General features: G+C 38.6%; 1 protein-coding gene across 12 annotated transcripts in view; it reads right to left on the minus strand.

Moving 5' to 3' along the window:
* FRY (FRY microtubule binding protein) overlaps window positions 1-15,084 on the minus strand; it is a 249,737-nt gene that overhangs the window by 106,756 nt on the left and 127,897 nt on the right. For all 12 annotated transcript variants that reach the window (XR_012085008.2, XM_072993766.2, XM_078389991.1 and 9 more), the window contains 7 exons: window positions 13,141-13,242; window positions 9,410-9,513; window positions 7,790-7,898; window positions 6,637-6,723; window positions 5,271-5,442; window positions 3,786-3,918; window positions 445-552 (listed from right to left, as the gene is read on the minus strand). Coding sequence is in view for 11 of the 12 variants with exons in the window: in XM_072993766.2 (XP_072849867.2) it covers window positions 445-552; window positions 3,786-3,918; window positions 5,271-5,442; window positions 6,637-6,723; window positions 7,790-7,898; window positions 9,410-9,513; window positions 13,141-13,242 (815 nt within the window). In the remaining variant the exon portion in view is untranslated. The remainder of the gene's footprint in view (window positions 1-444; window positions 553-3,785; window positions 3,919-5,270; window positions 5,443-6,636; window positions 6,724-7,789; window positions 7,899-9,409; window positions 9,514-13,140; window positions 13,243-15,084) is intronic.

A 15,084-nucleotide genomic window follows, 5' to 3' on the forward strand; every position in this document is an offset into this window, starting at 1 on the left:
TGAGATCAGGCAGTTTTTACACTTGTTCTTCTTCCACGGCAGCTCTCCATGACATGGAGCAAAATGCTTTTAAAACCAAGTTGACTTCAGCAGGTCAGCTGCGAAGAAAAACAAGTCAACAGCTCTATTTGGTTACTGCATGCCACCTGAAGTAGCTCTTTGAACCCTAGTCTAAATAAACAAGCTATCTTGCGAGGTTACACTGCATTATGTGCATATGTGAGGTGTGTCAGTGAAAGTAAACAAAACTCGATAGGAGAACACAGTAATGTCATTTTTTTGCACAGAAACAGCTGCCTGAAGTGACCGTTTCATGTTGATTGACATATAAAAAGGTGACAATGCACCACTTCTTTATAGTTTCATCTAAGAAGCATTTCTGCCAACTGCAGAATGGCTGCAGGCTAATCTACTGATAAATCTTGTTACATTTACACGATTTACCTTGACAACAAGTCAATCAGCTCTAATTTAGACATTCCATCCGGAAGGAGGCGTGGAATAGCAGCAACACAAGTCCTGAAAAGGTCAATTTTTGGCTTTCTTTCACCTCTGAAAATAAGAAAAATTATTTGCCATGAAATTAAAGAGAGACACTTCTTAAACCCTGTCTGAGCATACATCACCATAGCTGAAGAACCTGGAACGTGGAATTGTAGAAGACTGACACAAAAGTTAAAGTTTTTCCCCTACAGCTAGCCGAATGTTTGAGTCTGCCTGGTAGCAGAGGGTTAAACTGTGGAATTTGTGAGCAGAACATGTGGGGATGACCATCAACTTGGATCAAATGAATTCCTAGAGGATAAAACTATTGCTGGGTACTAGCTATGAAGGATACATACCATGTTCATAATCAGAGGCATCAAGCCTTTCAATATCTGGGAGCAAGAATATCATGTACTAACGTCTTGCTTGCTTGTGGGCATTAAACTGGCCATTGTGGGAAACAGGTTGATGAAATAGGTTATACTTTGGGGCATATGTATCAGAGCTCTTCTTAAGTTCTTTTCTTTACATTGCATTTTCCTCACAACTACCCCCCTCCTTCAACGCAAAGGAACAGAAGAGCCTGCAGCATGGAGTGGGCTGTGGCAGAAAAGAAGGAGACTATACCCCAGGATCAGGAAGAGATACATTTTATGTTGATCAGGTATCTCTCTGCCTAATTTTGCAGAATCTCTCCTCACCTGTGCACTGAAGCCCATCTTAGAAGACCTATTTACTTTTTACACACCATAGTAAATAACACACAAAAAATGGGTAGACTGTATTAAAGTAAAATGTAAAATAATGTTAAAGATAATGCCATTTATAAGGGACCTTTTTTTTTGCAACTGGATACTACAGTATCTGTAATGTAACTCTGCATTAGAAGTCACATTACAGATAAGATTTCAATTTTCTTGGAAGAGCAATCTCTAAATAGAATATTCACTTACTGAGAAGTTACATGGCAGTGCTTTGTCATACTGGAGCTGAAAAGTATGAAAGCTACAGTACATTGCACAACAAACGTTTTTAACCACTAGTATAACTTTCACTATATGCCCTGGGGTTTGTTGTTTGAAACTATAAAATGAACACTGCAGAATTCATATAAAGCAGGGATCAGGGAACTTTTTTACCTTTTAACCCCCCAAAATTTTTTAGACATGCCGACATTACCCCCGTGATTTGAAAGGAAGGAAATCATACATTATTTAAATTCAAAATCTTACTGAATCTATTCAAAATTACTTTGAAAGCTTCAACTTAATTGAAAACTTCAGATTTTGGAGAAATGATGTTGCTTCATCTTGGATATTAGAGCATCAATATTCGGGCTCTGCTCATCCTCATTACCCCCACAATTTTCATTTTTACCCCATTTGGGGTAATTTACCCCTGTTCCCTGACCACTGATATAAAGTGTGCTGCTTACACTGGTCTACAATGTTTTTATTATTATATTTTTTCATGTGCTGAATTCAAATATGACAATTAAAACAACTGATTGGCTACTGTTTCCAAGATATTTTAAGCTTTTATACATCTAGGCATATTATATAGATAGTAGAGTTTTAATCCTAAATTGTAAATCTAGGTATTTTCATGTGTCTATGGTTGCACAAGTGTTGAGCCAGCTATCTGGATCCACTGGGGTTGAACACAGGTCAAGAGCAGAGTTTTGACTGCAGTACTCCAGTTTAAACCATTGCGCCATGAGACTCTTACCTCCTTTACACTGCTTTACATTACTATTAGGAAACCTTATAGATGGATTTGGACTCATCTACAAAGCATCTCTGTAAGTATTTAATGTATGCATTATGTAGCCTGTTAGCAGTTTGATATGTCAGCCTATGTAAATCGGTTCTTCAGTGGATTTAATGATTGATTTATCAGTTTCAGTAACAAACAATATTTTTAGTTGTTATGTAAAGTCTCAAGTCACTTCTAATGTATAGTGGGTGACCTTCATAGGATTTCTGAGATATGTGAGATGTTCAAGGAGCAGGTTACCATTGTCACCCTCCAGTGAGTTCCCGTGTTTGAGTTGGAACTTGAACCCTGGGTTTGAAATTAGGTCTCCTGAGCCCTAATCTTATCTTCTACACCAAAATTGCTTTCAGAAACTATACAGATGGATGCAGACTCAAATAAAAGGACATTGCACGGGCGGGATCACAGTGCTCAAATCCAGGCACTTCTCAACGTATGGCAAGCGCTGCATGCAAAGGGAAGATGCCTTTGTAGGTTGACCGCAATGGTCAGTGCTGTGGTGGCATCTAGCCAGTTGAGGCTTGAGCAAGGCAACATTTTAAACATGTATTTCCACAGGTCTCTCAAGTAGCAATGAATTGAACAAATCAGAATCCTGCCTAGAGAGACACGCAACTGATGAGATCAGATCACCCACAGTGGTGAGAAGACCCTACCCAAGGGCAGCAGATAATGAGTTCACCTTGGTGCTGCTCATAAGACATAAGGGAAAGAAAACTGAACTTCAAGCAGTGCATGACTGTCACGTTTAAGTAACTGGCTGCAGTGTTTTCTTTTAGTCTGAACACTGGCAGACAAAAGCCTAACTAGCAAAGAGAAGGAGGTGCAGGACTGCTATTGACACTGCTCCTATCGCTGCCCGGCCAGGCGGAAATATGGCGGTGGGGAGAACCCTGGGAAAGACAGACCAGCAAGGATAGCTCCACGGAGTGAAGCGACCCCCACAGAGCATAGTGCATGCCACTTTCCACATCCAGTGACATCTCTGGTCAAATGCAAATGACTTTTAGGAAATTACTTTTCACTTCTTTTTATGATATATTTTACAGGGTCTGGACCTTCCCGGCATTGAAAACTAAACTAAATAGGGGGCAGCACACAGAGCACCTGACATTTTTTCCATCTGAATAACGTTCACTCAAAATCCTGCCCCTAGGCTGCTTTTCCCTATTGAAGAGGTGATATGGCCTTTTCCCTTGTGAGAGAAAAAGCATCTTTAAGTGGACATTTCTGAAAAACAACAACAAAAAACATGCAAAAGGAAATGATAAACTGCTCATCTGTGGCTGCCACCCCTGCCATCGCCTATTCTTTCAGTATAAATCCTAGTCTGTACCTTGAAAGGTTATGACCTGAAGTTGCCTCATAGCAACAGGTCTGGTCTATAAATTGAAGGGTAGGGAAGACATTAATCCTATCCAATAAGAAGCCATTTTTGTACAATCTAGGCATCAGTGTCTGGGTAAACTTAACTAAAGAAACACATAATTACAAATCAAAATTATCGATCCTTTAACACTCACGTTATCATATCTTCAGGTTCTTTGTTTAACATTTGTATATTGGTGAGCATCATACACCGTCCCACTTCTTTATCAAGATGCCGCAGAATGTTGTCCACAGCTTTTCTTACTTGAGAATAATACAGCGACATGCCTGGAAAAACATACAATGGACTGATGACAGTTATTAAAGAAACAAAAAAAATTAATATAGAATCCAGAGAAAAAGAATTTTGGAAAAATATTTTTTAAAATAATACATTGTTGATTTCTAAAAGTACATGTGCAACCCCAATAATTTTTATGACACTCTGACCATGCTAAAAATATAAAAGTTAGTCTTTAAGTTAGCTCATGCTAAAAATATAAAAGTTAGTCTTTAAGGTGCCACCACATTTTTGTCTTTTTTAAAAAAAAAAAAAAAAACTTTTTATTTCTATTTTGCTTTTACCTAATCTGAATATCAATTAGCTCTAACCTTATGATTGTACAGATGATTATATAATATAGTATTTGGGGATATTTAATCTCTCCTAGCTGTATTATACTTTTTTGTAGCTAGGATGTGACCTTGTAAGTTTACAGTTTCTTGCTCCCCCTGTTAGCAGCATATATGGTTCCCAGAAAACAGCCCCCAAAGTCACACTAGATTAGTGTGGCATGCTCAAACATAACGACTGATATTATGACCATTATGACCATGACTACTAAAAGATCCTTTTTCTATAATCCCATCTAGCCTTTTCTCAAATAATTAGTTATTGCCTATATCCAACCATATGAATAGCTGGCTGGATAGCTCAGTGGTGTTGGTAACCTGGCTGGGGAGCCAGAAGTTGGAAATTTGATTCCCCAGAGTGCTTCCTGGGAAAACAGCCAGACTTTATGGCCTTGGACAACCTGCACAGTCCCAGGACATCCCCAGAAGAAGGGAATGGTAACCCGTTGTGAATATTCTCTACCTAGAAACCGTGGAAAGGGTCTCCATAAGTCATAAATGGACTTGACACCATGCAATCATTATTAATCATGTGAACACCAAATTATTAACAGATATACCTCGGAACAAGTGATTCCTCCATCTGCTATAGAGATAACAAACAATATCTAAATGGGGCTAAGACTTCAATTGTGACAAATGAAAAGAAATGTAAGCACAAAGCTACAGTAAATTTATTATACTGTATATTCAAGATGAGACAATTCCACACAGAGACATTATTACAAGCAATGCAATACATAACCTCCCTGTGGAATTGTCTTAACTAAAGAAACACACACACAATCTGTTCATAAGATATAATTATATATAGCTATATATTATATAATGTGCTTGCATTCTCCTGGGAAGGAAGCGGGTGGTAAATCAGATCCCTTCAGTGAAAGCAGTCTTTGGAAATGCTCAGTTCACTGTGATAAAATTCTCTAGGCTAGAAGCTTCTGTGAATTTTGTGTAAGCCCATTATGTGGGTCCAGGAAGGGATGGAAACAAGCCCCTGTACTTGCCTATCATTTTAGCTTCCTCTTCTGTAAGAGTTTTACTCAAGTATGTTTTCTTCACTCGTAATGTATTTCCAGAAGGCAACACAGCTCCTGTAACAGGCATTGGAGGCTCTCCATCTTTTTGTTGCAAGCTATCTGCAATCACTAAGAAAGCTCTTAGACCGATGTTCATTCTCTGCAAAATTGATGGGAAGCAGAACAAAAAACAGTATATACACATTACATTAAAAAAACTGTAACATCATTACATTACATTTTTTTAACTCCAGATCCTTCACAGATTCATCCCTGTTTCTGATCAGTCAACTTCAGGATGATCTAACATGATGGTTCATAAAGACAGCTTTCTGAACAAATGCCAGGTTCAGAGCTACTATATTATCAGTGCTGACCAACATTTTTATTGGTTTAATTTGCACCTTGAACTGTAGAGAACATGTTGAAAGTGTCTAGAAATCTGCACAGTACCATCAGAAGTTGCACAGATCATGTTCAACATGTAGATTAGGGTTCCTATGAGAAATTAAGAAGACATGACCAGAGCCTGATAGTGTGACAATGGGCTTGTACAGAAACCTACATTTTTGGATTACGATTCCCAGAAATATGAGCAATGGCAATTCTGACAGGACAGCAGGAGCTATAGTCCAAAAATGCAACTTTACCAAGATCTATCTGATCTTGAGAAAAACTGGGGGAATCAAGGATCATATAATCCCTTGCAATTCAAAGAGTATCTTTATCTGGAAAGTTTACTGCTAGTTAACATATATTTAATATGGTCATCATATACTTTCAACTATTTACTCAAACCATTAGCTGTTAAACTATTAACTCAAACTATTAAAGAGGGTGATGCCTTTCTAACTTCTGTTGTTTACCTAGCTATTCTGTAATTAGTTAGTTAACTAACTAACTAACTAATTACAGAATAGCTAGGTAAACAACAGAAGTTAGAAAGGTATCACCCTCCACACACTCCGGCCATTCTAGCTGCGGTTCTGCAAACTGTAGTCCAAAAAAGTAACTTTTTCAGACTCTGGCACACAAAGTTGTGCAATCAGCCACAAGATCTAGCTTTTGTTTCCCGCCCCCCCCCCTTTTGCTAGCATTTCATTTACATTCTATATTTCAGTCTGTGTGGTATCTTGTCTGTTTTTTCGATGCATGTTTGAGCGGGAGACCAGAGAGGAAACAGAAGAAAAGGAAAAATAAAACCTGAACAGCATAGATGGAAGAGACAAAAACTGAGCCTTTCAAGCCGGAGTAAACATTAGGACTCTAAAGAGCCACAATTATTTTTTCAAACAGATACACTAAACCTATATTATAAATCTTATGTGATAATGTAACTATAATGATAAAATACCTCTGGGTTGAGGCTAAAGGCTTTAGCTGGTTTTCCAACACAAAGAAAGTCAAAAATAATTTCTTTCATTGCAAAATCCAAACGTTCCTAGAATGGAAAATGAAATGTGTTACATGCCAACTGCAAGGCACAACAAAATTAACCAACTTGTAGACCAACCACATTCTTATGGAACTCCAAATTACTTTAGTCAGACTCCTCTACAGCAATACGATGGTAAGCTATGCCCTTTATGAATAACCAGTACCCATCAGGATAAGAATCTTGGCTTACTTTCTGTCACTGAACTATTTCCACTTTCCACGCAGCCCTTTCAATTGTTTCCCACTCGCTAGGCAGCCTCAAACCACAAAAGTGAATGATCCCTATTACCTGCCTGGAAGATGAGTACAGTGGTGCCTCACTTAACGATGTTAATTCGTTCCAGCGAAATCGCTATAGAGCAAAAATGTCATAAAGCGAAATAAAAAATAGCCCACTGAAATGCATTGAAAACCGTTCAATGCGTTCCAATGGGCTGAAAACTCACAGTCCAGCGAAGATCCTCCATAGGGGTGGCCATTTTCGGTGCCTGTAGAGCAAGGAATCCGTCCAAAAACACAGCGGGGAGCCATTTTGAGCACCTGGCAGCCATTTTGAAAACCTGACAATCAGCTGTTTTGATCGTTGTAATGCGAAGAATTGGTTCCCGAAGCAGGGAACTGATCTTCGCAAAGCAAAAAAACCCCACTTAAAATATTGTTTCGCGATCGCAAAAATATCATCATGAAGCGGATTTGTCGTTATACGGGGTAATCGTTAAGCGGGGCACGACTGTAACTTATGAAGGTGGAGAAGAGACAGCCCTGTACATTTCCTTGACAGATGTGAATGGATGCTACAGAAGCCAGTGGACACCTGGACCTGTAAAAGAGAGGTGTGCATGAGATCTAATAAAGATGCGGCCATGGGGAAGTGCCCACTCTCTCAACATACCTTTTCTAAGCTAGATCTCCACTACCTGTGAGCCCCTTGAAAGAGAGGACAAAACAACTCAACATGATCACGCATAAACTATGCTCATATATAGAGAAAGTGTAAGAACTATATTGTGCAATCGACCAAGAAGAAGATGACTGCAAGTGTTTACATACATGTAAATAATTATCCATACCTGTGCAATAAATTGTATAATTTTCACAAAGATGTTTAGAGGCATGTCACGGGGTACCACACCTCGGGAACCTTTTGGGAAAAGAGTTGTGACGATTGTTATCAGCCGACTGTAAAATAAATAAACAAACAAACAAATAACTAAATGGCGACACATTCATTCCCAACCAGGCATCCTTACATCATGTTTAAACACTGAAAAGAGCTTGCAGAAATCCCACAGGAAAATGGGGAATGAAGAACAGAGTTAACTCCCCGCCCCCAGGTTAAAAAGTACATTAAAAAGCACAGAGGTATTTTGCTTGTAGTTCCTTTCTAAGGCTCGATAAAATAAGACACAGTGACCCACTTTGGACTGAGAAAAGAATATTGACATGTCCCCAAGCAGACTGGAGGTGCATAAAGCATAAGCCTCTTTTGCTGGCATATATCCTCCTCTGCCACTACAAATGCCCCATGGTGCACAGAACCCTCTTCACCTGGATGATCTCAGAGATCTGCCTGAAGAATTGATGGCAGAATTGTTCCGCTGGTTAAATTTTGTCGACAGAAAAGTCAAAAGAGGGGCAGAGAAAAGGTAGGGCAAGGGAGAAGACAAATTATATCAAATCCAGCTTCCTGTTCCAAAGGTGTAGGCAAAATGCTGGAACAAAGTAAGGGTAGGGTAAAAGCCATTTTAAGTAATCTCCCAAAGCCGTAGGTGGGAGAGAGTTTGGATATAGCTCAGCTTCAGCTGGCCCAGCATTGCCTCAGGAGATCCTAAGCTATTTGGGCTACTCAGGATTGCACTCGTAAGTAAAAGCACATCTATAAAATGTTTTTAATAGCAATCACATGAGCATCAGAAGCGAAACAAGGCACTTATGCACATGCACTCACGTCCAAATGGCAGAATCCAAGTTACACATCCCTATACATTAATCCTTCCCTATTCACAATATACTGCTCATTTGTTCTGCCAAATTCTCAAAAAGAGTGCTGTTTCTAATCTTGTACCACCTCGAAATGCCTTTGGTTTCTCCCTCAGGAAGCATAAGGGTATAATGGCACACATTCAGTTTTATTTTAAAAGTGAGACTGCCACATGTTTTTGAAAGCTTGTATTTAGAAAGATTAGTACTAAAGAACAGGGAATAAACTGAACGCAAAAACAAAACAAAAATAACAAAGTGGAATTTTAAGACAGACATGTCCTATCAACACAGGCAATGAATTGCATAAATACCTGTACAGCGCTTATCAGGAGAGGTACAAAGGTGAACTGGCCCTCCTAATTCCATTGAAATAACACATTTTCTAAAGTGCAAGTGTTCTGTTTGATGTTAACTAAGAGGGGAAAGTGCTCGGAGAAATTCATTTCGACTTTGTCAACTATCCCTCAAATGTCCACCTCATCATTTGAGAATGGTTTCCTAAGTCATATAACATTTTGCAGGAGCATTTTCTTTTTTAAAAATTCAAATTTTTGTGATATTTTTATTGTACCTAACAGAAAACGTTTCTGAAGAATAATTGTAGAAAACACTGGATTTCTTTGAGGTGAAAGTTGCCCACACAATTTTGTTTGAACAGTATATAGGAGACACTATAGTAGGAATGAAATCCAGATGTGTATCTTTACCTTTGGGTAGTTGTATTGCTTTCACACTTAATTCTAATCATGTACACCCACAGTAGTCTGTAGAGAGATTCCAGTGCAACCCGAGCCATTTTGGGATCCTTGTTCTAAAATAACAAAACCACAAATATATAAATAGTCATTTATGTATAACACACTCATATATAGCATATCAGTTCCCACCTGTTCACTTTATTTACTAAATACTGAATGACTGTGCTGTATTTTACCTATTTGTAATTTAAAAAAAAAACCTATGTACTAAATGATTTCCAAAAGAACTGACTAGATTTATTCCACAGTTGGATTCTCAGAGAAGCCAGCCAGGATATACTGGGCACCAAGATAGGACAATGTTTTCCTAGGACAATAACCTGTGATAATCTGGGCACCTACAAATGGCACCAGTATGTATGCGGAAATCCTCATGAGGGTGTCCAGGTTATTCTTGTACAAGGAGATACCGGCTACCTTTTTTTGCACAAAGGCAGAAAAAGCTGAGCCACCCACACAACATCTGTGAGTGGCTCAATATTATTTTTGTTAGTCTACTCCTGAGGTTGGAGGTTATCATAGCTGTTCTGACTCTGGATGCGGCAATTTTAAACAATCATTTGGAATAGCACCCAAAACAAATTCCAAGGTTCATCAGCCAGTAAGTTCTTCCTCTATTTATTTTACCTTGAATGATCAGCCATAGTGATTTACACTTTTGTTTTGTAATGTGTGACCCCAGATATGAAGAAGGCCTAGGCCTGAGGTTTCGGATGTGGAATTTATTTGGCATTTTAATCAGTACTACAAAAACTATTAAGAGCAAAAATTTCTAGAAATAACAAACCCCGCCCACAAAACACACACACTCAAAACCATGATCACAAAATGCAAATCATGAACCCATTTGTTTCCCTGAAAGAGAGAAGAGTGGATGTAAGTCCATCATTGTGGCCAACAACAGTGCTAAATTAGTCATGGCAGGAGGAACTCCACAAGTGTAAACATGGCGCTATTCCCAGTCACAGAGGAAGAAGATTTAATTATAACACTGAAGCAACATGTCAGTGAAGAATGCAGCAACCTCCTTCCACCTAAGGGGGTATCTCCCTTCTTGCCACTTCACCCCTGGGTGCCCTTCTCCTCTGTTGAACCCCCACAGTGCATGGGAACGGCAGGAGAAAAAAGGTTTCGTGTTTTTGCAGACAGTGGGATTTTATTTATTGTTGTATATGCATACGTAAGAAATCAAATAGGTTTAGAAAGTGAATTGGTTTCAACACTGTGGCATGTAATAAGCTGCAATGAGTTTTGCCTTCTGACTGCATTCCTTAAATGCAGAGGAGGTACCTCAACATTTAAATTATAAACTGTTTTTGTTTTTCCCGACATTAATAGTAAAGTACATGGGCAACTCACTTGTTCTCGACTGTGACTGTTCTAACTGACATTTCTGAAAGCCCAGTCAAACAGGCACTGCCTTGCATAGTGATATTACTGAACTTGGTGGTTTGTGCTTAGAGTTTGGAATTTGAATCCAAGGTGTGAAGGAAGCCAAACAATTTGACAGACACACACCACACTATTCATTCCTTCAAAATGTTTTTCTTAAGCAAGCTGAGCAAACTGAGCCTAAGTCAGGATTTGAAAAACTGGCACTCTAATGTGACTAGCTTGCACCACAAGCACACTGCAGATATAGTTTATATAAAAGCCAACAGTAACATTTGCAACAAAACTGTTTCAAAACTAGGCTAAGGAGGTATACTATCTACGTATTTTAAACAGTATGCATTATTTAGCTAAAATACATTTTAAAAAACTTTATATTCTATACAAAGGAATGCAGCATCAATGTCACAGCCTTGTAAACAGTAACTGAAAAGAATATCAATGCTGGGAAAGCAAGCCTCTTAGTTCACAATTTGAGGTCAGATTACAGCTAATAATTTAGCAATAGACAGTATAAAGTTTTGACATTTATGAATTCCTGCAACCTACAAAGATGTAAGAATTGGCTGAAAGGTCTCCTAAGTCTTCCAGGGGTTGGACCTGATGCTCTCATAGGCCCCTTCCAACTTCAATATTCTATGATATGAAATGCCTATGTCTCCAGAATTAATTTTCCACTTAGTACAATTTCTGTGGACATAACTCAGAGGTCCTGCTTCAGTTCGTAGCTATAATTTACCTGCAGGTTTTCAAACATGGACCTGCCAGTTTCTTGTTTCCTTGCCTTTCTTTAGTTAGGTAAAGGTAAAGGTTCCCCTTGACAATTTTTGTCCAGTCGTGTTCGACTCTAGGGGGCGGTGCTCATCTCTGTTTCCAAGCCATAGAGCCGTTTGTCCAAAGACAATCTTTCCGTGGTCACATGGCCAGTGCGACTTAGACACAGAACGCTGTTACCTTCCCACCGAGGTGGTCCCTATTTATCTACTCGCATTTGCATGCTTTCAAACCGCTAGGTTGGTGGGAGCTGGGACAAGCGATGGTTGCTCATTCCGTCATGTGGATTCAATATTACGACTGCTTGGTCTTCTGACCCTGCAGCACAGGCTTCTGCGGTTCAGCCCACAGCGCCACCATGTCCCTTTCTTTAGTTAGTAAATGACAATAAACTGTGTATGATTAGCTACTTTCCAAGTAAACAAATGCAAGCCACCAATCTCTTTGGTATGGTACATCGACAGAAAAGTGTGGAGGTATCCCAGCAGAAGTAATTGGTGGATTGAGCCCAAGCATGCTGACACAATATTTCATCATGAATAAAACATTATCTTCTAAACAAGTGGTTTCCAGCCTTGGGTAATCCAGGTGTTCCTGGACTGCAGTTCCCCAAATCCCTGACCTCACACAACTAGTGGTGAAGGCTTCTGGGAGCTGTAGTCCTAGAACACTTGGGTTACACAAGGTTGGGGACTATTGATCTAAATAATGAACATCTTCAAGGAATGAAGATATTTCAATAATACAAGTACAATTGGATAATTTGGCTCTTTAAGCAACACAAAATTATTTATGAAACAGAAGTGATTTTTTTTACAAAGCCCTTTTCTCTTCTGTCAGTTTATCCAACCCTTAGCAACGACAACAACAAAGATTTTGCAAAAAGTATTTTTCTCTTATTGCATATACTGTAACAGCAATTGCAGGTGGAGAATGAGACAACTGTGTAGCCAAAGCAGGGATTATAAAAAATAAGGTGGTATCAGCATTTTGAGGATCGGAGTAGGGAGTGGATGTTCGGAGAAGGAAAAAAGGTCTTGAAGAGGAACCCCTCTGCCTAAGGGTGAATGGTGACGAAGTGTTATGGGGACAGGGAGATGAACTGGAAAAGTACAGACTGAAGAGGGAATGGAACAGAATAGAGTACAGTATTATGTTTCTAGAAACAGGAGCACAATCACTGAATTCCGAACACCCCAGTATAAACTGCCAAATCTAATTTTAATTTCAACTAGAGTAGACTCGTTGAAATGAACGAGACTTATGAAATCAGCACTAACATATTTCTGATTTCAACAGATCTACTCCAGTTGGGATCAAAACTGGACTTTTCACACATATCCCTTGACTCTTATTCTCAGTTACACCCAGTGCTATTGACAGTGGGGGAGTGGGAGGATAGCTTAACAAGGGGTAAATAACAGCCTTCAAAAATCCCAAGACAATATGTAGCAGGTTCATGACTGTGGGCGAGCAAGTTCTTAAGAAAACAAAACAGAAAGAGAGATACTAACTTTGAGATTGGACAGGCAGTTGTTGAGGAAAATATGCCATCTGTTTAGAAAAAACTGCTTCTGACTGACACAAAGCAGGCACGTTACCAGAGGATACAAAGCCTAAATAGGAGACAAAGATGACAAAGAATTATCCGAATGACAACAAAGAGAAACTAATTTAGCACCAGATCCCTGGTGAATACCAGAGGTCTATCTCTCTCTTATATGCACCAGCCAAAGTAAACACATTGTTCAGTACTGTAATTTTAAAAGAATACTTTCTGGAACTGTTATGAAGTTTTACAACTACTTTGTATAACTGTGGAATTATTGTTTTCATTAGAACCATCTAACACTTCTGCCTAGCACTATCCAGAATGCCTAAATTGTGGGCCAAAGCTACGGAGCGGCAGAGAACTAGCTGGGCTAACATTCTTTTGAAACAATAATAGATGATTAAAGATATACATTTGATTTGTTGATTTCAAGAACTCACTGTGATGTAACAGCCACGATTCCCCTACAATAAAGCAACCATCTGAAGCAAATACAGTCCTTGGCTTGATAGGACAAATTAACACTTCCAGCAAGAGAGGGAGTTTAGGTTCTTTTATGGATAATTGATATACACTCATCTCATTCTAGAATAATGAATCATTAGTCAAATATTTTCCCAGGAGACAGGTGTGAGATAAGATACAATAGAGTGTAAAGAAACTGAAGATGTAATCACACCTGCAGAAAACCCCCCAGTTATATCAATGTTGCTATTATTTAAACTGCCTCATTATGCCGATTCCCTCATTTTGTATATTTTCTGCTATATGGCAAGTGTTATGTTATTGGACATCTTTCTTTTTTAATTGTTCAAATTATTCTTCTTTTCAATAAAGCATAGTTTAAAAACTATTGATTATCTAAAGCACATATTTAAGTAGCTTTCTGATCTTTACATCTGAAGTAGTTTCCAAGTCCCCCATTAAAAGTCCATTAACAAGAGCAGTCTTTCAGGAGAGTTGTACAAAGTAATGAGCATATATGCTCACAATGGAAGAAACAGAAATACTGTATGTACTTTGGTGTTGTCCAGTTAACTCTAAATACACTGAATGAGAGCACAAAATCAATCGTGTGGAATGTCAGTGGCTCTGTAGAGATCAAATGGTTGCTGGAATTGTTAAAGGTTTTGTGCCAAAGAGGGTCTAAATAAACTTATTTACATTGCATTCTTAAATGATTTCCCAGAAGTCAGGACAATCAAGTTCAGTGGGAGTTATCACATATAAGTAGGCAGAGAATTGGATCGTTAAGTACAAAAAATACACCTAAATAATTCTTTCCTCATGGAAAGGCTATTTTGTGTTCTTCTGCTCATCTACCATCAATATCCTTCTTTACTTCTATCATTCCAATTTTTACCAAAGAATACAATAACATTAAATAAAAAAAAAATTAAAACTGCAAAATCTGAACCTTAGATTGCAGAACAAAGTCTTATAATAGTACAATAATCTTAGAACTGCACAGCTGGAAGGGACCCTATAGACCAATTGGATAGCTCAGTGGTTTAGGCCTTGGCTGCGATGCCACAGGTTAAGAGTTTGATTCCCCACTGTGCATCCTGTGCATCTATTTCATTGTTTTTTTACATTTTATTATTATGTTTTTATACACCTCCAGTTTCCTTCACCTTGCAATTTGGGGGAAAGTCTTTCCCTTTTCCTCAGAGTACTATCATATTTGACAGATCTTTAATTAAAATTTAGTCAGAACTCTCCATTTTGTATGTATTTCAATGATTTCAATGGCAATGTCAAGAATGTGATTAAGGATCTCTCTTTCAAACCAATCAGACTTCAATATCTATCTTCTTGCTGGATTAGGCCTAATGGCAATAGTATAAATTTGGAAATGCAGGTGCTCAGTATTCACAGCTTTAAAATCCAGATAGCCGGAAGATCA

The sequence above is a fragment of the Pogona vitticeps genome, chromosome 3 (assembly GCF_051106095.1).
Source record: "Pogona vitticeps strain Pit_001003342236 chromosome 3, PviZW2.1, whole genome shotgun sequence".
Taxonomy (NCBI): domain Eukaryota; kingdom Metazoa; phylum Chordata; class Lepidosauria; order Squamata; family Agamidae; genus Pogona; species Pogona vitticeps.